This window comes from Hemicordylus capensis, chromosome 1 (genome assembly GCF_027244095.1).
Source record: "Hemicordylus capensis ecotype Gifberg chromosome 1, rHemCap1.1.pri, whole genome shotgun sequence".
NCBI lineage: Eukaryota > Metazoa > Chordata > Lepidosauria > Squamata > Cordylidae > Hemicordylus > Hemicordylus capensis.
This window is the reverse complement of record NC_069657.1, coordinates 383,203,370-383,226,098: the sequence shown is the minus strand read 5'-3', so window position 1 is coordinate 383,226,098 and position 22,729 is coordinate 383,203,370. Positions and strand designations below refer to the sequence as shown.

Here is a 22,729-nt window from a genome sequence, read left to right as displayed (position 1 = left end):
ATGATTTAAAGTTATCTGCCCCCGGTTCCTTCTATCCCAAGTTAAGTTTGTAAAGACCTTGGAGCAGGGGGAAGGGGAAGCAGAGGAGATGGATGGCTTGCAAGAGTGGGTTGATTGCAACCTTGCTTGAGTAGTAGTAGGGCTGCAATCATCCCATTCCTGCTCACAAGCACTCAACTCAGGGTGTGTGGTGTTCAGAGTGCCCTTACCCAAATGCTCACACCACCTGCATAGCCAAGGGGAAAACTGGTACTGAAGCAGCAATTGATCAGTCTTCAAACTAATAATGTGCACGGAACTGCGGCCGGGCAGTTTGGAGGCCCTGAGGTTGGCACTTTAAGGGTGGGGGGAGGGTGCACTTACCCCTCCTGCTGCTTTCCCCCTGCCGGTGCCATATTTTTTTTAAAAAAAAACCTTCAGGGTGGCAGCGTACCCCGCCTGCCACCCCATTGCCCTTATCGGCCAGAAGTGGCTGGAAGTACTGGGCACGCATGGGCTCCTTGCATGTGCATGCACGCCCAGTACATCCGGCTGATGAGGGCAACGGGGCGGCAGGGGGGTATGCTGCCACCCCGAAGGTTTTTAGAAAAATATGGCATCGGAGGGGGGAAAGCAGTGGGAGGAGTATGTGCACCCTCCCCTCCCCCTTAAAGTGCCAACCCTGGGTCCTTCGAACGTCAAATGGACCCCGGCATTCGAACCGGTTTGGAGGCCTCTAAAATGGCCTCTGAACTGGTTCGTGCACATCCCTACTTCAAACAGGTATGCAAATTAATAACATTTGAGCATGATGGTGGAAAAACACACATCTCAAAAGGTTGACAATATATGTAGGAGAACAGTCAGTCTAGCCCTTGGGGAGGATCCAGACTAACTTGTTCATTTATTTCAGTGGTGTTTATTCATGACTAAGTTAGTCATGATTCACTTATTTGATTGGCATGCACGTCTCCATTCATATCCCAGAGCATCCAACCAATTTACCAAGACCCAGATGAATACTGTAATGCAGAATGGGAACACACATCCAGATGTACATGTGTATAACCTATGCATATGGAAAGATGCATGTCTTTCTTGCTAGACTGATGTACAGTATCTGAAAGGTAGGACAGGCTGTAAGCCTCAATGTTTGTGCAGGTGCCTAACATATGAGAGGATGTTCTGATGCAGAGCAGAGATAGTGAATGTTAGAACGGAAGTGATATTTCAGAAGCTATTAAACAAAGCTTCTAGAGATTTAAAGTAGCATAAGGCCATTTATCTCATATAAATCAACATCTAGCTGCTGGTATCAAGTTTTATGAAAGTACAATATGCTTAATATTTTCATTTCATCAGAAACTTTATCCTGTATGTTACATAACATGATGTTGACTTACCTGTCCAGTATGTTCTGTCTCATCTTTATTAATAAGGTACATCAGGAAAAATCTAAGATAAAGAGAGAAGCCAAGCAAGTATGCATACCAACATGTTCATGAGAAATACAAGACAGATAATATTTTCTAAATTAATAATGACAATATATGGCAATCTTCAGTATTTTATAAATTAGGTGATTCAATCAGTCTGACTTCTATGAACCCCTCTTTTGAGTTAGTATATTGTATTCTGGCCAGTGCTGGCTCTGATAAATACCCAATCAAATACTCAGCCATGTGGCTCATTTGGGCGTGATGCAGAAGAGTGGTTAAAAAAGGGTATCTTCATGTGAAAGACCACAAAAATATCTCAACATTTTAGAAACTACACAGGAGGCTACATCCCCCGCCCCCGGATGCACTGGAGGCAGATGACTTGACATTAGTTATTCCCCAGTGAATTTTCAGAAAATACAATGGTAGCTGGTAGAAACCATCTGCTGTTGCTGTTGCCTCTACTCACCAAGACACAGCTTTGCAAAGCAAGATTTTTTGACTTGGCAAGGCTGTTCACATGCCCAATTCCACTGGAGCAGGCTGGCGGGAAGGCAGAAGCCCTACCTATCTTCCCCCACACTTGCTGCGTCTTTGGGGCACAGCGGTGGCCATTTGACGTGGCATCTCCAAGACAGGGCTGATAGATACTCCTGCCTACAACCTTGGAGAAGCTGCTGCTAGTCTGTGTAGACAATACTGAGCTAGATGGACCAATGGTCTGACTCAGTATAAGTAGTTTCCTATGCTCCTATAATTGGGAGAAGTCCTCCCACATCCTCCTATAAAGTCCTCCCACATCCTACCATGCAGGCAGCGGAGAGGGCTCTTCTCTCTGGCTGCACTACAGATATCATGTTTACCGCTCCTGGCAGCCGTTTTCAGAGCCCCAGCACTGCACACAACCAAAAACTGAGGTAGGGTGGACTCCTTTTCTATCCTACCTCACCTTTTGCCTGGATAGCAGATCTGGGATACCTGAGGATGCAGCTAGTGGATTGGGAGACCTCCGGGGTCTCCCAGATGATAAGGACTGTTTGGGTAGGAGGTGTGAACCTTAGTAAGTACTCTGTGCCACCCCACCCTCCGGATATCAAGGTACTTTCATTAATTCTCCACAAAAGTTTCTTGAATCCCACCCCCACCCACCGCTTTTTTTTACCACTTCAAAGGTTTTGGTGGGTAAGGGAAGGGGTTTCAAGCCAGCAGTAATTGTTGGCTGATATGAAGTGCAAGCCCTATGGATATGGAGGGACTTGTGGTGCTGCTGCTGTAAAACCTGGAAGCAGCAGCATGATGTACAGAACCATGATTACACTACAAGCGCAACCATGGTTCTCTACAGTTGTGCTGCTGCTTCTGGGTCCACGGCAGCGGCACTGCCAGTCCCCCGTTTCCAGAGGGCTTGTGCATCAGGTCAGCAGTTCTTAAATGCGATCTCATGAGCTCATTTTATATTTCCACCAACATGCCTTGTAAAGTTAACGAATAGTTGCAGGAGTTTTGAACGGGGGGCGGGGGGGCATCCAGACTTTTGCACAGTGCTGCACCACTGGCAGAAGCTCCTTCCCGGAAGGAATGGAGAGCTGCACTCAGTCCTGGCACGCACAGAATTCTCCTTCTGTTCAAAGGAGGAAGTTCTTTTGATGGTACGTTACTGCACTGAAGCTCTGGATACTACTTATTAAGTTTACACTTCTGTTCTTAAGAGTCTCTCTTTATTTTTCCATATTTGTATAGTGCTTCAAAATATCTAGATATTTTCCAGTTGCTAGAGCATGCAATTTCAGTTCAGTCCCCCAGAAAGTGCTAGGAGTTTAAGGCTCATTGCAGCCAGTCTTGTATTTTAATACAATAGATTAAGAACATAAGAGAGAACAAAATCCAGAGAATATAAGGCATGCAATCAGTGAAAACAAAGCACTTTACTGTGCACTAGTTCCATTTATTCAAGCAGGATTTGTGTGCGTTAATTTTCTCTGGACTGCATAAACAGCACACACTCATTTTCAAAGCATTCTGTTTATCCAGTTCCCAAATTCAGATAATCATTCCAGATGTAAGTGGATCCAAAGGAGGATTTTCACTTGTTGAATCTGCAAACTAATGGTGCAAGGCCTTTCTTTAGTCTTCCTTTGTTCATGAAGCATAATGCACTTTCTTCCCTTGTTTTGAATCTGACAAATTATATATAGTAGTTAACAACAATATGATTAACGAAACATTTCTTCTTCAAAATATTGGCTTGTTTCACCCCCTTCTGATATGTGTTTGGGAACATTTAAGTAAAGTAAAGTAAAGTAGTGTGTCAAGTCGGTGTGGACTCCTGGCGACCACAGAGCCATTTGAGTACTTACAGATAATTAGCCAAGTTGTGCTCCTGTAGAGTATGCGTTTCAAAACCATGAGGCACTGTATCAAAGTAATCATTACCTATTCCACAGATAAAGCATTTGGTCTAAAATGAATGAAGAAAGTGGACATGGTTGAAAAATTCTGTAACAGTACAGATTCCCATTAAGAAAAATATATGTAACAAGGTATCATGTTTACAATTTCCTTAGCAAAAGCCCTTTCTTTCAGACTTACTGTGGCTCAGCCCAAGTACTTAAATAGAAATATAACTGTCACCTTATCTTCTTATTTCTGTGTACTAAAATATGTTGGCTCTGGTGAGAAAATGGCAGTAAAGGAAAAGAAAGGATAGTGCTAAAATGCAAAATTTCCTCATGGCTTTTCCCAGATTACTTCTGTCTGGAGGAGCCATAGCTCAGTGGTAAAACAAATGCTTCACATGCAGAAAGTTCTAGGTCCAATCTGTGGCATCTTCAGTTAAGAAGGATCTTGAGTAGAAAGGCTGGAAAAGTCTAGGAATGTGCATGGAACCGGTAGGGGCCAGTTCGATGGTGGGAGGGATAAATTTAAGAGTGGGGGAGGATGCACTTATCCCCCACCCTGTGTTCCCCCCACCAGCACTCGGTTTCCTAAAAGTCCATCGGGGTGGCACTGTACCTCCCTGCCGCCCCGCTGCCCCCTTTACCGGAAGTAACCAGAAGTTCTCACTGGGTGCACACTGGCGCATCGAGTACTTCCGGTTACTTCTGGTAAAGGGGGCAACAGGGCAGCAGGGAGGTACACTGCCGCCCCGACTGACTTTTGGGAAACCGAGCACTGGTGGGGGGAAATGCAGTGGTCGGGGGGTGGGGAATGCATCCTCCCTTAAAGGCAGACACCACCCTGCCATCAAACCTTTGACCTGTCCTGTGTTTGAATCTGTTTGGAAGCCCTAAAAGGTTCATGTACATCCCTAGAAAAGACCTCAGCTTGAGTCTGTATAGAGCTGTCTGCTTCCCAGATGCAAGATGGACCAAAAGTCTGATAGTATAAAGCAGTTTCATACATTCCTTTGTCTGAATCACTGAAGCCAATAGTTTACATCAACAACATTGATATTTATAAACAGAATAGGTGCTACTTTAGAACAGGGGTAGGCAACATGTGGCTCCCCAGATGTCGCTGAACTACAACTCCCATCATCCTCACCTGTAATGAATTGTGGCTGGGGGTGATGGGAGTTATAGTTCAGCAACATCTGGAGAGCCACACATTGCCTACCCCTGCATTAGAGGATGGAACAAAAGACACAATGAATACAGGTCTCCATTATCTAAGTAGATAAGCTTAAGGATGCCCTTTCCTGTGAGCTGACACCACAGCACACAGCACCATGCTAGTGCAAAGGTGGTATCATGCAAACTCATTCTCTCTCTCTCTCTCTCACTCTCTCTCTCTCTCTCTATATATTCCTTATGGGAGAATATATGGGCCAGCCACAGATATTCTATTGCAGGTTATTCTATCTTTTTTTTTTTGCAGACATGCCCTTTCTGGAATAGAGTTCCTGTGACTGTACAACTTAAGACCGCAGGGAAGAAAATGCATGTTTTAAAATCAGCATATCAGGAATAAAGCTATGTTGGAATTCTCTCTGTGGCATGCTAGCTAGGGATTTCTCTCTGAAGTGAGGAAACTTTTCATCATGTGACTTCCCAACTGAGACTGAAGTTGTACAGTCCTAGAACTCTGTATCAGACTATGTCAAAGGTCTATGTAGACAGAATGACTGGCAGGTCAATGTTTATTGGAGCAACTGGGATATTTGTATACATTCTTTATGGAATAACAAAACATGTAACCAAGAATAAAAACGGCACTCTTATGATTCAGCTCAACATCCATGTGTTTGTTTGTTCATAGACCACCCCATCCAAAAATAACTTAGGGCAGTTCACAATCCATTTCAAATTGTCTAAATTATTTGTTTTTAAGATAACTACAGATAACAATTAAAACTGTGCTAACATTTAATGAAATAAACTTGTGAGTAAATGAGCATTCATTACTGTCCATGAAAAGCCAACTTAGACTTTAAGGATAACCAGACTTTTTGCAGACTACTGAAAGGAAGAATTCCAAAGTACGGTAGTTAATTTGCCTCTCAGAAAACCTCTCTACTCATCATCATACATTTTGTATTTGATTTATGGAGAGCTACCTCAGGAGGCTGATCTTGGTTGATGTTAGAGAGACAGATTGGGAACAATGGAAAAATCACTTTCAAAAGAATGTAGAAGTTAATCCATTTAGACTGGTCAAAGCCAGACCATTATGTGCCTGGAAGCAAACAACCAGCAGCCAGTAGAGATTTTTGGGAAATTCAGTGCTAAGCTTCCATAAGTGACAAACATATTTTTAAATGAACCTGCAAAGGCAAGTTATTTCTTGCCCATTTATTTTCTGTTGCATGGGATGGTCAATATTTCAGAGAACTAGGATATGAATTGTGAAGAAGATGTAGGCATCACTTACCTCCATGTCTTCTTTAACTTGTTCTTGCTGATCTCTTAATTCTCCAAAAGCATCAATAATTAATCCTGGTATTAAAATAAGGTAATACTTATAAGATATGAGTGCAACATTATGAGAACCTAAAAATTTTTAAACCTCAAGATATGTTAAATGAAGATATATTCTTGAGCACTATGAACCACACACTTTAACAACAAACAAGGTCTTAATATAGCTGGATTTTCTATTACAGATTTTAGCAAAGTGCTAGGCAATAGAGATGTGCACAAAACTGGTTTTGCTGGTTCAGCTCAAATCTTGACCGGCTCTGTTTTGAGAGGCCTGGTTTGATGTGTTCGAATCTCTACTGGTAAAGAGAAATCCAGTGAGGATTCTCCTATACTAGTAAATGGGGGGCGTGGGGCTTCCCTAAGGATTGAGCGGGCAGTAGGGGAGTAAATAACGGCCTAACAGTGCCTGCAACTGCCATGGGGGGGAGTGGGGGCAGTGTTGGCTCCCTCCCACCCCCACTGGCCTCCCCCAGTGTAGGCTGGGCTTTTGGCAGCCCAGTTTGGGCCCCTGCACACGTGTGAAGACCATTTTTGTGACCTCCATGCTGAGCAGATAACTTGCACATGCACAGAGGTCACAACAATGGCCTCGATGCATGCTCAGAAGCCTGAACCAGGCCACCACTGGCCCGGCATATTCTGGGGAGGGCCAGGTGAGCTGCTGCCCCCTCCCCCACCGTGGCAGGCACTGGAATGTAGTTATTTACTCCCCTCCTGTCCACACTACCCTTAGGGAAGCCCCCAGCCCCCTCTTTACTGGTAAAGGGGAGTCCTTGCTGTATTCCCCTTAACCAGTAGAGCTCTGAATTGGCTCGGTTCAAACCAGGCCCAGTTTAATCCTGAACTTTGCAAAGCAAATTCTGGACTTTGCAAAGCAGGTCCAGAATTTATGTGGCAACCAGAATTGTGTGCCAGTGGTGTTTCCTTCAGCAGACACAGAAAGGATATGTACACATCTTTACCTGTGTACAGATGTTTAATATATGCAAGCATCATCTATGCTTTGTGTTTGCTGCAAGAAACACAAGTGTAACTCCTGTGCGCATGTAGAAGTTGCATCTTGGGCTTATAAACAGGAACCATTCTAAGTGCAAGCTCATAAAACAGGAGAAGATAAATGTTTGTGTTTTGACTAACCCCATATCTTTTATTCCCGCAACACAACTGCATATGCTAAAATATAATTTATTTGAAGAAGGCCAAGTATTGTAGCCATTTCACTGATGCTGTTCTTGCTATGCTTAGTAATGTAGTCCCATTAATCCTGTTCAAACAAGGGCTTTTTAAAAAAAGGCACCAAAAATCATATTAGAGTTGAGGTTTCAAAAAAGAGGAAAAATCCTATCTGTCAAGTACAGCATTTGAACCAAGAAAGATTTTTTTAAAAATATGAAATAAACTCATCCTTCTTTCCCTGATATTTTACATACCATCTGATAGATGAAATTTCTTATGGTAGATCTAGATCTGAAAGAGTTCAGAATCCTTATATCTCGTCTATAAGATTAAATTAATCCATTTTATCCTTGTTCTTCCCCACAAGGTAAGCCCTAGGCATACATATCCTTTTACCAGGCCTCCTTATTTCTAGAATCTCCTAGGAAGACCCTCTCTTAAATTTCCATGTATCTGTTAGAAAAATCTGGTTTCCATTCATGAGTACCTGCCTCCAATACCTCTCTCCTAAAGAAAGCCAACTGATGAGTACTACAATTGGTTTATTCTGCAGAGCTAGGGGGATTTCTATATCAATAGAAGCCCTCCATATGGCTGATTCAGTCCAAGGCTCTTAACGAAGTACTTAGAAACTCTCTTAAAATAGTTTCAGAATATAGGCAAAGTAGAAACCTAGAAGTATATATCCAATGTGATTACACAAGTGAGATGGCAACATTTAATCAAAACATGCGTCTGAGTCTTCCTCCCATGTGTGAGGACAAAATGAAATGTCAGTTATTGGTAGGGAAGACTGATTTTGGCAATTATAAACAAACACAGTATTAACACAATATGAACTGGCCAAACGCTATGAGTACGTACCTTGTATGATAGCTAGTAGAATAACAATCACAAAGAAGAAAAATGTGATATCGAAGATTATTCGATAAATTTCATATTCATCTCCTGCCGGGTCTTCAATTTCATCACCAATTCCTCCACCAGCACGCACTCCCACATACATGTGGAACATATAGCACTATAAGCACATGAGAAAATGTACTGATATTAACAATGTACATTCTGCAGAATTTGCTTCCTCTGTTATGGGTATTTATTTATTTATTTGATTTCTATACTGCCCTTCCAAAAATGGCTCAGGGTGGTTTTTAAGACTTAGAAAGTCCCAAGCAAAGAAAAATGAAAGAAAATGAACAGTTGATCAGTGAGAACTTTGCTTTTTTAAAAAGAGGGCTTAATAAGTGTAGCATCCACTGCCCAATCAGAAAGGGGAGCCACGTGAACAACTTATACTTGCATATATGGTTCCCCATCCAGCTAGTAATGCATACCCAGAAGCCTGCTTCCAAATGCATAGTGCTGAATCAGATTGGAGTGTCTGTGTATTGAATACGCATTCTCTTTATATTTATTTATTCATCTATCAAATTTGTAGACTGCCCCAAACTTCTGTCTCTGGGCAGTTTACAACAGCATAAAACAAATTAAGACAAAAATGAAAACCTTAAAACTCTGCTATGTGAAAAGAAATAATGGGTTTGACTTGTATTGATAGGCAAAACATTTTGAACAATTTGCATTCAAAACCAAATGGGATACATCAGTTTTCCTGATGGGTTCAATTAATTAAGAGGGGACTATAGCATTCTTATTTGGGATCAATTATTAGTATACCAGACTAGACTTAAGTCTTCTGTTGACTACAGGATGATGGGATTTTTGTAGACAGAACATAAGAACAACACTGCTAGATCAGGCTCAAGTCCCATCTAGTCCAGCATTCTGTTTCACACAGTGGCACACCAGATGCCTTCAAGACGTTCACAGGCAGGGGGTGAGGGCATGCCCTCTCTCCTGCTGTTGCTCTCCTGCAACTGGTATTCAGAGGCATCCTGCCTCTGAGGCTGGAGGTGGCCTTTAACCAACAAACTAGTAGTCATGGAAAGACCTGGCCTCCATTCTTTGTCTAAGCCCCTTTTAAAGCCATCTAAGCTAGTGGTCATCACCACATCCTGTAGCAGAGAGTTCCATAAATTAATTATGCACTGTGTGAAGAACTACTTCCTTACTTTTGTCAGTCTTAAATTTCCCAGCCTTCAGTTTCATGGGATGACCCTGGTTCTAGTGTTGTGAGAGAGGGAGAAAAAAATGTCTCTCTGTCCACTCTCTCTACTCCATGCATGATTTTATACACCTCTATCATATCTCCCTGTAGTTGCCTCTTTTCCAAACTAGAGCCCCAGATGCTGTAGCCTTGCCTCATAAGGAAGGTGCTCCAGGCCACTGATCATCTTGGTTGCCTGCTTCTGCACCTTTTCCAGTTCTACAATATCCTGCTTAAGATATATTGACCAGAATTGAACACAGTACTCCAAATGTGGCTGCACCATAGATTTGTATAAGGATATTATAACACTAGCATTTTTTTCAATCCTCTTCCTAATGATCCTTAGCATGGGATTTGCCTTTTTCACAGCTGCTGCACACCAAGTTGACACTTTCAATGAGCTGTTCACCATGACCGCAATATCTCTTTCCCAGTCAGTCACCAACAGCTCAGATCCCATCAGTGTATATGTGAAGTATATGTGAACCTCATTTGCAATTTTGTCACCCACTCCCCCAGTTTGGAGATATCTTTTTGGAGCACCTCACAATCTGTTTTGGATTTCACTAATGAATAGTTTAGTGTTATCTGCAAGTCTGGCCACTTGGCTGGTTATCCCAACCTTTAGATCAGGGCTGTTCAACTTCCACCTTCCTGCAGATGTTGGCCTACAACTCCCATAATCCCTGGCTATTGGCCACTGTGGCTGGAGATTATGGGAGTTGTAGTTCAAAAACAGCTGGCGGGGCCTAAGTTGAGCAGGCCTGCTCTGGATCATTTATAGGCAAGTTAAAGAACACTGTTCCCAGTACAGATCTTTGGGGGACCCCACTTCTTACTTCCCTCCATTGTGAAAACTGTCCATTTATTCCTACCCTCTGTCTCCTGTCCTCCAACCAGTTACCAATCCACACATGAACCTGTCCCCTTATCCCATGACTGCTGTTTCTCAAGAGTCTTAGTGGGGAACTTTGTCAAAAACTTTTTGGAAATCTTAGTCAACTGAATCACCTTCGTCCACATGCCTGTTGACACTCTCAAAGAACTTCAAAAGGTTAGTGAGTCAAGACTTGCCCTTGCAGAAGCCATGCTGGTTCTTCTTTGTCAAGGCCTATTGGTCTATGTTTTTAACAATTTTGTCCTTCAGTATGTTTTCTATCAATCTGCCCCGCACAGAAGTTGAGCAGACCGGCCTGTAATTTCCTGGATCACCCTGGATCCCTTCTTGAAAACTGGAGTTACATTAGCTACATTCCAGTCCTCTGGTACAGAGCCTGATTGTAGGGGTAAGTTACATATTTTTGCTAGGAGATTGGCAATTTCACATTTTCAGAACTCTTGGGTGATTGCCATCTGTCCCTGGCGATTTGTAAATTTTTACTTTTTCAAGACAGTTCAGAACATCCTCTCTTGTCACCTCAAATTGGCCCAGTTATTCAGCCTCCAAGCCTGTGAATCCCAGTTCCGGAACAGATATATACTCAGTATGCTCTGCCATGAAGACAGATGCAAAGGACTCGTTTAGCTTTTCTCCAATCTCCTTATCTTCCTTAATAATCCCTTTCACGCCCTTATCATCTAAGGGTCCAGCCGCCTCCCTGGAAGGTTTTCTGTTGCTTATATATTTAAAGAAGTTTTTGTTATTCCCCTTGAGACTTCTACCTATATGTTCCTCGAACTATCCCTTATTGTCTCCTTGCATTTCTTTTGCCAGAGTTTATGTTCCTTCCTGTTCTCTTCATTTGGGCAGGATGTCTATTTTCTGAAGGAAGACTTCTTCTCTTTTATAGCTTCCCTCACTCTACTTGTTAGCCATGCGGGCGTCCTCCTGAACTTGGTTGTACCTTTCCTCCTTCTTGGTATACATTCCAACTGAACTTCTATTATTGTAGTTTTAAATAAGTTCCATGCTTTCTGGAGTGCTTTGATCCTCCTGTCTTTATCTTTCAGCTCCCTTTTTACCAGTCCCGTCATTTTTAAGAAGTTTCCTCTTCTGAAGTCCAACATATCCGTGTTGGACTTCCTTGGCAAAATTACACTTACATATAAACTGAATTGTATCACACTATGGTCACTGTTCCCCAATGGCTCTACAGCTCTGACATCTCACACCAGGTCCTGGGCGCCACTCAGGATTAAGTCCAAGGTCACCTTCTCTCTGTTTAGTTCCATGACCAGCTGTTCTAAGGCACAGTCATTTAGTATGTCTAGAAATCTGGCCTCTCTGTCAGTACCTGAATGCGAATTTACCCAGTCTATGTGTGGGTAATTGAAGTCACTCATTATTACAGCCCCGTCTCTCTTTGATGCCTCTCTGAGTTGCTTCTCCAACTCCAGGTCACTCTCAGCATTTTGATCTGGAGGGTGACAGCACGTCCCTAGTAACTCATTGTCTTTCAGTCCTTGTATTGTCACCCATAATGATTCTGTGTAGAACTCAGGTCCTCCTAGATTTTCTAGCTTGTTGGAATCTATCCCTTCTTTAATATACAGTGCTACTCCACTCCCAATCCTCCCTTCCCTGTCCCTTCTACAGAGTTTGTATCCAGCAATAACAGTGTCCCACTGGTTCTCTGTGGGTGATCCTTTCATACGATGAGGTGAAGGGTCCCTCCGGCAGTGTATTATTGGAGCGCCATCAGGGTAGCAAGATGCTGCCTGCTGCCACCATCGGAGTGACTTTTTGGGACTGATCTGCACGAGTGCCACACCCCAGATTCCTTGCAAAACTTGCACAAGGGATATGAAAGAAGAAGACACTGCTGACAACCTTCCCTCCTCCCCAACACTTGCAAAGGTCACTTTCAAAAGGGGGCTGGCTCCCACCATGATCATGGGGCAGGGACACATTTGGCACTTCTCCTCAAGCATCACCTTGCCATGGGCTTCCCCTGAGACAATTTCATATGAATTGATGTAAGTTGTCAAGGAAATCTGGCCCATCCCTACAAATTATTCTTTAATAGATGGTAAACATTCAGGAATAATAGTAATTGTAGAACAGCAGTGATTTGGCGGCGGGGGGAATTTTGTTATACAAAGAAAATATTGTTGATAACATTGGAATTTTCATCTAGTAGAATGTATGAGGGTGTCTGTAACTCTGATGCCTCCATAACTTCATAAGAACAAAAGTTGATCCATGAAGGAGCATCACCCCAACATTCATGTATTAAGGACATTCAAAGTTGTTGTGATGTGTCTGTTATCACTCCAGGGTTCTTTGATGCAAGTATCTGCAGAGCACATCTACTTCTTACAAGCCTCCACTAATCTATAACAGAAGCTTCCTGTCAACTGAAATCATTCTCTTTCTATAAGTATACTGAGTCTCGCTGGGATGAATGGCTGACATTCTGCATGACCTTGCAAGGAGCCACTAAACTAACTACAAGAAAGGCTTCTTATGTTATATTAACAAGAAAGAGGAACAAACAAGTCAAAATAAGATTTACCGTTAGCATATCATCACATTTCATATCTGGCATATCTCCATCTTCGCTCTTATTGTAGAATTTGCGGAAAAAATTGAATGCGACTACTGTGTACAGGTAAACTACCACTGCCAGTAATCCCACGGTCAGCACAAGCTAAAACAACAACAAAAAATGAAATAATATATGAATCAGGAGTACAGCAGTATGATTGCAAGGTATAAAGAAATGATTAATTAACTTTCTTTGCAGAATGCTGCACATGCAGGGTTTTTCTTTCTAATAAAAAAAGAGAACCACCACCCCAACATGTGAATTGCAGCCACTGATCTTTTAAAATTAAACAGTGGTTTGTCTCTCTAGCACTAGGAACTGCTATGAAGGGCTTGCTGTATACGCAGTTCCCTCATACACATGCACAAACCTGCTTTGGGCTGCAGCCATTGATTTTGCAACCAGTTCTTCATTCACTGCAGTTCATTGACTGCAGCACTGGCCCCTGTTAACTGGGCAAGAAAGCACTCTCTCATATTTAGCAGGGGAGTAGCAACTGTCCCTCTTTATCCCAGTACTGTGTCCCTCCCAATGGCTGTTGCTGGTGTCTCCCTTTTGTTTCTTTTTGGACGGCAAGCCCCTTTAGTACAGAGAACCATCTTTTCATTCCTTTTGCTATGTAAACTGCTTTGTGGTCTTGTTGGAAAGTAGTATATAAACCTATCATTAAAAATAATAATTTTAATAGCCAACATTTCAAAGAACTGCCCTGAGTAGACTACCTCCTGGACTTTGAGTCCTCGCTTTCCTAAAATATTTAGAAGCAACATTCCATAATGTTTCCTTAGTTCTGGAAATATTAATTTATTTTAATAAAACAATTAAATAATTGTGAAGTTTTACAACAGATACACTTTTAAAATTCATAGCTATATAGAAAATTAGATCCACAATCAACTTGCAAATGATTGGGGGCTAACATGATGTGCAGCAGTACGGAGCTGTAATGTTCTGCTGCTGCAGACTCATAAGCAGCCCCAACACTATCGAGAATGGGCAGTTGTGCAAGCAACACTGCTGCAGTTTCTCCCATTCATAACAATGGGAGAAGCACCGTGCGATTGCCCAGAAGCTGTTTTAAGTAGTTCTGCAGCAGCCCCATCAGGGTACACCGCTGTAGGTACAACCTGTTCGTACAGGTTGTATAGGAGCACAAGCAGATCCCTAACATCGATGTAGGACTGCCCATCACATCAGCCTAAAGGAAATATTAATTATATACAGTGTGGTTGACATCCTAACGCTGCACATGCGCTGTGGAAAGAAGCACCCTGCTGCAAAAGGCTTTCTGACGATTGCAGCACCATCACTCACACGCAGGACTGTGTGATGCTCCAGAACATATTTTTCAGGTGGTGGTACAGGACACTTGTGCAGGAAGGGGAGATCAGCAAAATTCACCTCTCCTCCGTGATCACCACAGCTGAGTTAGTAGCCATTTATAGCAAGGGCACTTCTCATGTAGCGCCCATGTTTCCTTAGTGAGGATGTCAGCCACTGAATTTAGGTAGATAAAAGAGGCCTGTGCTTGTGTCTTGAAGCTAAACTTCCTCTATATGCATAACTGTTTTGAGCATGCCTGCCCTGTAAAAACATGGTTCAGCTTTCACAGTTTCGCTTACTTTATCATTCAAGATCACTAAAATTTTTGTTTTTACATTTATGTTTTCTGTTTTTTTACATTTTATATCCTGCTTTTCCTCCAAGGAGCCCAGAGCAGTGTACTACATACTTAGGTTTCTCTTCACAACAACCCTGTGAAGTAGGTTAGGCTGAGAGAGAAGTGACTGGCCCAGAGTCACCCAGCAAGTCTCATGGCTGAATGGGGATTTGAACTCAGGTCTCCCCGGTCCTAGTCCAGCACTCTAACCACTACACCACGCTGGCTCAGTTTTCTCATTTTTAAGTGGACTTGAAGAATCTAGCATCAAAGATGGAGTGTACATCTCATTTTTAAAAAGGAGAAACTCTTCCACTTTCCATTTCACATTAACTCCACTTATTTATTTCTATTGATATATATTTATATAATTGTTCCTCCTCCTCCCCACTTGTTCTTCTTAAAGGATGGTGTGAATCTACATGCTGTTAATGATAGGATGACAGAGAGAGAAAGCCCATCACCTGTTTCCCATTGTGGGTCACTGATGATAGAATAGTTCGCAGCGTTTTGAATCCCATCGCTATGTCAAGGAGATGAGCAGCAAAGAAAAAGTTGTTGTAATGTCCAAGGATTGACATAGTCATATACCAGGCCAGGTAAAGAAAAGACTTTTTTAGGGGGGAGAAGAATAAAACAAGATTAGAAACGAGGACAACACAGTAATTGCGACTAACTGGATTCAAGTGCAAAGCCAAACAGTGAATTTAACAGCACATAAGGTCGGGTCCAATGCCCTACCCCTAGTTATAATAGCTGACACACAGACTGTCAGACAGGCAGTTTATTACAGTTAAAAGACCCAAAAATATAGCATTAAAAACCACCAACAAGAGAAAGAATTTGATGTACCATTAAATATCAACAAAACAATCATTTAAGCTATTAATTTTCTCCTCCGTTTAATCACAGCTGCTAAAAATTTAGCTACAGTAAGGGTTATCTCAGACCTAGAATCAGATAAGAGGCATTTCACATATACGTGGACTGAATGACCAGGTTGTGATATTAATAATGGGGAGATGAGATTTTGTCTTAAATCAGCATAAAACCCACAAGCCAAAAGTACATATTTATTTTATTTTTATTGTTAAATTTATATACCACCTTTCATTAAAACAATCCCAAGGCGGATTGTTCCACAGTCTCAATTTCTAGATTATGACACGGACAGAATCTTTGCATGAGTGGTATACCCTGGAATCTTCCTATCAACAATAGATATAACTATTGGATTTTTAAACTTTAAACTGTTGAAACTTAACTCATATGTTTTAAAAACTATTATAGTCTTTTCCTACCCTAAACTGATTTAAAATAAAACCAGAGTTTAATACAACTATCTTGAAACTTAAGTTCTTGTAACTGAATCCATGGCCCTCCATGAAAAACAGAGCTAAAGCCTACTTTTCTCTGTAAAAGGAAGAATTCAAAAATAGACTTTGAGTTCTGTGTGACACAGTAAGCCTGTTATTGTGGACTTCTTTCTGGACCCAGGCACGGTCAATGCATCACAGGAGGAGGTGTCTCTTGTATCCCACTGAAATGATCTTGTACTCTTTTATGCCCTCTGGGTAAACTGCCCAGAGGCGCAAGTTTGGGGTGGTATAGAAATATGTTAAATACATAAATATTACGAACCCCCTGAAATCTCTTTCTATGCTTCTACACTGAAAGTTGTATCCCTATGCTTTTTTGGGTAACGATATACCTTATAGACTACTATGCTCAAAGACTGATATTGTATTAATTGTTTAGTCTTGTATTCTCATCAGACCTTAAGCAGGAGCTGCAAGACTTTGGCTCACATAAAGCAACATTGGAAGCAAAGAAGCAAAGTGCTGTCTTCAACATTTTTGTGTATAGTGGGCTTGTGAAGGATTTATGAATGGCCTTGTTTACTCCTGGATTGTGCTTTATATCAACTGTACATTCAGATTAACCACCTGAAGTGGCACAGCGGGGAAATGACTGACTAACAAGCAGAAGTTTGCCAGTTTGAATCCCCACTGGTACTATATCGTGCATTATCGGGCAGCAGAGATATAGGAAGATGCTGAAAGGCATCATCTCATACTGCGCGGGAGGAGCCCTCCTGGATTCTACCAAAGAAAATGAAGCATCAAAGGAGAATGGAAGGTATAACTGCTCTGAACCAGGGGCAAGAAGCCAGAGGAGTTGATTGAGACACCCCCCTCTTGATCACATCGCTCCAACCTGTGAGTTGCTTCTCTTCACTCCCCAGCTATATTCTGCACATCTCTTTACTTCACTGGTAAACCCAGGATGATTCCATCAATCTGGCCAATTGATTGAGTCCTGCAGCCTTTTGAACTGGACCTTACTCCCAAAACCTCCCCCTTCTCTCCTTCCCCCTCCTTCATAATTGTAACCTGGTAGGTTAGGAACTTTAACTTGCTTGCCTAGCCACTTTTCTGTATCCTTTCTATTTTCTTTGGTAAAGGTTCCAAAAGACAATTCCTGGTTTGATCTTTGTCTCCACTCACACATCCACTGAAAGAACCACATTTGAAGGACAAATGGGCAGAATCAAATATTTGCTAATCTGTGGGATCTAACAAACCTAGGCAGGACTGGTAAACCTTCCTAATGTGAAGCAAGCCTGGGGATCAAGCCGAAATAGATTGATTGGTGAACCTTCCCAGATCTGAGACAGGGCAGAAACCTCCCTGAGAGCGGAGGTTCTGATTGTATCTCCAGGACCTGGAACGGATCCGCAGAGCAGACACAAGGAGCCAATGCTCTATGAGACGTCCAGCCTGGCTGTTTCAGATCAGAGCACTTCTTGGGAGCTACTGCCCACATGTCTCAAGATTGGAAGCTACAGTCTAATCAATCCGGCAGGCAAAGCCCTCCAGGTGCCCCTTTTGGTTAAGAGGCAACCTCTTAGGGCAGGGAGGGTGTAAGTCCTGAGTGACCGAAAGTGAGGGTTGAGCTCGCCAAACTTTCCCCCCACACATGGAACTACACCTTTGGGCAGGGCCTCTGATGTTGTGAGCTAACAGATCCGTGATTAGGAGTGGAATCTCCAGCATCAGCAGCTGCATCTCCCCAGAGTGGAACTTCCAGTGCTGTGAGCAGAGAGTAGTAGAATAGCCTGTAAATCTAGTCTGAAATCTCACTGGTGGGGAGCGGCACTCCAGAGCGGAAGCATCCAGTGGCATATTGGCAAGAGCTGTGTTATTATTCCACTACAGAACAGTCTCACAGACCAGTGTTCCCTCTAACAAGGATTCCCAGACGCTGTTGCTTACAACTCCCAGTATCCCCAGCTGCAATAGCCTTTGGGGATTATGGGAGTTGTAGTCAACAACATCTGGGAATCCCTGTTAGAGGGAACACTGCCAAAGACTAGTATCTGAAAATTGGGTAGGCAAAACACCCCTGTGGACTAACACATATTTGATCCAAGAGAAATCCGCTCTTGCTAAAAGAAAGCACAGCCCATGCATGGATTTGGTCTGATCCCTCACTGATGAAAGCGCATTGCCACCATCTAGTGATGCATTGGTGAAACTACAGCTGCAACTATCTGAAGGGAGGGCTCATGCTACCCAAAATAAATTGAGGTGTGCCAGTCAACCAAGGAACCCCAATTGTTCATAAAATAAATTCCCTGAGCTCTCCAGGGTGTTCTGGCCTGAAATTAGGAGTATTTCTATTTTCTAACCAAATTGCATAAACCAGGGTGGGTTTCCGACGAAGCCGCAGCTTCAGTTTGGTGCTTTGAAGCGTATCTGCTGAATTATGTCTTTTAAAACCTTTTTCTAGTTTTAATGTGATTATTTGACCCACACCCACCCACCCACCCCGCCCTTCTTTCAGGAGTTGCTGAGATTTTGCTGACTGTTTTCTTCACCTTTTGTTTCTGGAAGTTCTCTGTGTCTTGCTATCAGAGTTAGCTGCGTCATGGGGCCAAGAAAAAGGCTGCCTTCACCGACTCAAACTCCAGCTTTACAGCCAGGAAAGCAACTGAGAATTGACCATATTTCGGCGAGCAAGGAGCTACAGGATACTATTGCTTTGCTTCCTACTTGTAATAAATATGCAGCTTTGGCAGGTCTCGAAGGAGATAAGCAAGCACTACCATCAGGCTCAACCAACAAAACCCCCTCGCTTCAAGGAAACTTACTGTATTCTGCTGACAAATTGGAGAAAGGCTTACTTCTTATTGGAGAAAGGCTTATTTCTGTGTAGGCTTTTGCTATGGCAGAAATTAGCCTTAAAGTTTTCAAAAACTTGGCAGTATGGAAGATAAACTTGTTAAATTAAGTAAGAAAACTGAAGCAATTAGAGATACTACAGAGGGAGTTGCCCAAGGTTGAGAAAAACTGATGTCAACTCAAGCAAATTATAATAACCTGAATGGTTTAGGTAAATCTATACTTGCTCCCCAGCTTTTAGCTGCCCAGAAGAGGAATAAAGTTATGATCAAATCAGCTATGGTCCTTCAGAGGCATCAGATTGTATTATGTGTTCCCCATGGAGAATTGCATTGGAGACGCTGGGATTCATACCGGCAGGTTGTTCAATCCTTATGTCTCCTGCTAAGCTGTAGCAAGACACAACTAGCATTACATGCCTTAAGGTGGCTGCCAAGAGGCAGTTATGATAAGAGAATAGCTGTAGTCTTTAAAATTTCCAGAACTCCTGAAAAATTGCTCAAACGTCAAGACTATCTGGAGAAATTTGGTGTGGTGCTTAGGCGAATGTTCAAAGATACTACAGTCTGCCCTTTGCTTCATTTTAATTGTTCTAGCAGTACTGAGGATGCAACAAAATTATGCCCTAATCTTGTGGGGGAAGGGATTTGACCTACAACAGCAGCATTTAAGACATAATATGCTAACTCATCAGGAAGTTTCTAGTAGGAGGTTTAGCCAGGCAGATGGCAAATTAGATAAGACACTGCCTGTTTCCCAGTCTACGGAAGACGAATATACATCGATACGGTCTGTTAAAGAGCTATCTGAAATTGTCTAAGTTTATAGAGACCTTATTCTTCAGTCTGTTAAGATCTACAATGAGGAGCAACTAATGAGTGGAGGAGTGCAGATGGGACGTTCAAAAGCGGAGTCATTTGGCTCTAACTTGTTAACATCAAATGCTTATGCTCTACAGGTGACAGATGAAACTTCATTTATAGAGGAGGGGCCTATCTGTTTGGAATCTACAACAGTTTCATCATCTAAGATCTCGCCAGATAAGCCTTTAAGTGTTAGATCTATGGACCCTCCCTTAAATGTTTCTAGCATCTCAAAATTCTTGGCTAGATCTCCACAGATGCCCTTACATGGCCCTAATCAATTTGACAGAAGTCCTCCAAGGGAGGCTTTTTTGTCACTATTGGATGTTTCCAGGAGTTTGTTTACTCAAGATATGGTTTTGAAAGCGTCTACATAGGAGGAGGAGAAAAGGGGCTTAAATTATGTGCTGCAAGAAATCCACGGGAGTCAATCGAGGAGGAAAATAAAGGGGGCTTAGATCTTGTTAGTGAAGAGGCGCCAAGGATACGGCCCGACCAGGATACTAGCCCTGCATTCGACTGGGAACTGGATTCAAGAGTTCATTTTAGTATTTTATATGATCACCAGCAAATAACATTTGCTAAGTCACTGGCCCAGGAGGACTGAGGACCCCAAAGACCTCGGTTCCCCCAAACTTCTTTCATTTGCTGATTGTACAGCCGTTTCCATAGAGAAGGGAAATGAGGGTCCTCAGGTCTATTCTATTATGAATCAGGAACCTGTGGTGATGGATGCTGTGTCTGATAAGAATGAGGCATGACACTACCACTGAGATTCTGTTAAAATTGTCTCCTGGAACATTATGGGCTGGGGGGCAAAGAAAAATGACAGCTCCTTTTTGTCATATCTTCTAGGATCTGATATCATCTTAATGCAAGAGACTTGGGTGACAACTGAACTGGAGCTAGAGGGCTATTTTTTTAATGGGCTGGAAGCAGATTCTATGGCTACCAGGGGTAGACCAAGTTGGGGGTTGGCTCTGCTTATTTCTACCAAACTATCAGGAGAGGTTTTGGAACTTGATCCTTATGTTTCCTATGCTAAAGCGACTATTATTAGATTTATGGCTGTAAGTTATTGATTGTTAATGTTTACTTTCCCCCTCAAAAGTAGCATACAGAAATTGGAACTATATGGAGGCAATTTGAGGTTTATGTATGTAATCTTGTTAGAGAATTCCCTGATTCATATGTTGTTACAGCTGGGGATTTTGATGCCAGGCTAGGCCCCAATGATATTACTTTGTATGCAGCTTATAGGCGTTTTCCTACTGAAAGGGATTGCCCTTCGCTGCTTCAATTACGTCAGTCCAAGGATCGGGTTAGTAACTTTGCCGGTTTTTGTCTAGCTAAATTGTTCATTTCCTTGGATTTGTTTGTAATGAACGGGACTATGGAAAGAGAGGGAGAGGGAGAGTTTACCCAGTGGGCGGGTAGGAGAGTGAGTGTTCTTGATTATGTCCTTATCTCTCGTAATGTATTGAGATGGCTTGATCATTTTGAGGTGGATAGCTGTATAGACAGTGACCACCTCCCTCTGGTTCTTTCTTTGAAATTTTTTGTGGAGGATTTATATCTGGTACAACCTTTGTGGCCTCTGCTTAGTGATGAGGACAAGTTTACTAGAGTTAAATTGACTGTTCAACTAGAAAATCATTTTAAGGAATGGCTGGCCTCAGAGAAGTTAGTGCAATGCTGGAATACCGTACTGGCTGAGTGTTCGGAGGAGCAGATATTGAATCAGTTCCAGACTCTTATACAATCAGTTCAACAGATTCTTGTTCAGTGTGTTAATGGGAAAACTACGGGGAGGAGAGGCTCCAGAAGTTGGTTTGATCAGGAATACTATAGTGCTAAGAAGGCCCTGACTACCAATTATAAGCGTTATAGATCCAGTGAGAGTAGTATTACGACGTACCATATTCTGGAGTTTTAAAAGCAATATAAAGCATTAATAAAAAAGAAAAAAGAGAGAGGCACTTAGGGTAATATGGGAAGGATTAAGGGTTGCTGCTAGAACCAATGATAATAAAACCTTTTGGCATATTGTATTGATTCATCCCGAGGGCAGGAAAAAGGGTGTGGGTTGTCCTATTTTTGCAGATGTTTGGACTTCCCATTTTTGGGCCCTATATGAGAGGCCTTCTTTTGGAGAGACACCTATGTTGCTCCAGCTGGATCCCATACCATCATGGCCGGCAGTCTCCATTAAGGAGATTAGTATACAGTTTATTATAATATTAATTTATTAATTAAGTTTAATAACTCAGCTTAAAGCAGGCAAGGCCTCAGGGTTGGATCAGATCCCTTCTGAATTGCTGAAATCAAACATTGAATGGTGGGCCCCTGTAAATGCTAGGCAATTTACGTATTTATTATTATTATTTCTTGTTTACACAGTCAGACAGGTGTTATTGACTGGTTTGTTTTATCCAGACATCGAGTCCTTCCCAACGACCTGGGATGGCTGGATTTTATTGTCAATGTTGTTGCTGTTGTTATAGATGTCGTCGCAGAATATAGGGTGTTCCCAGTAAAGTTGTTTTTTGTAATTGGCTGATGGTGATTTCTGTGGCCCCTATGGTGTTGAGGTGCTCTTCAAGGTCTTTTGGAACTGCACCCAGGGCGCCAATGACCACTGGGATAATTTTGGTCTTTTTCTGCCACAGCCTTTCAATTTCAATTTGTGGATCTTTGTATTTTGTGATTTTTTCTATTTCTTTTCTATTCTGCTATCCCCAGGTATTGCTATGTCAATTATTTTAACTCATTTTTCTTTCTTCTCGACTACAGTTATATCTGGTGTATTGTGTGGCAGATGTTTGTCTGTTTGTAGTCGGAAGTCCCATAATATTTTTGCATCTTCGTTTTCTACAACTTTTTCAACTTTATGGTCAAACCAATTTTTGGC

The 22,729-nt window shown here is 42.2% G+C and overlaps 1 protein-coding gene and 1 long non-coding RNA gene across 16 annotated transcripts in view; one reads left to right on the top strand and one right to left on the bottom strand.

The window, feature by feature from the left end:
• RYR2 (ryanodine receptor 2) overlaps window positions 1-22,729 on the bottom strand; it is a 625,908-nt gene that overhangs the window by 2,269 nt on the left and 600,910 nt on the right. For all 14 annotated transcript variants that reach the window (XM_053300231.1, XM_053300272.1, XM_053300252.1 and 11 more), the window contains 6 exons: window positions 15,236-15,382; window positions 13,079-13,213; window positions 8,378-8,534; window positions 6,288-6,352; window positions 3,776-3,876; window positions 1,383-1,434 (listed from right to left, as the gene is read on the bottom strand). In XM_053300231.1, the coding sequence (XP_053156206.1) occupies window positions 1,383-1,434; window positions 3,776-3,876; window positions 6,288-6,352; window positions 8,378-8,534; window positions 13,079-13,213; window positions 15,236-15,382 (657 nt within the window). The remainder of the gene's footprint in view (window positions 1-1,382; window positions 1,435-3,775; window positions 3,877-6,287; window positions 6,353-8,377; window positions 8,535-13,078; window positions 13,214-15,235; window positions 15,383-22,729) is intronic.
• Window positions 1-22,729, top strand: part of LOC128346717 (uncharacterized) — a 98,934-nt gene that overhangs the window by 59,172 nt on the left and 17,033 nt on the right. The gene's annotated exons all lie outside the window — the stretch shown is intronic.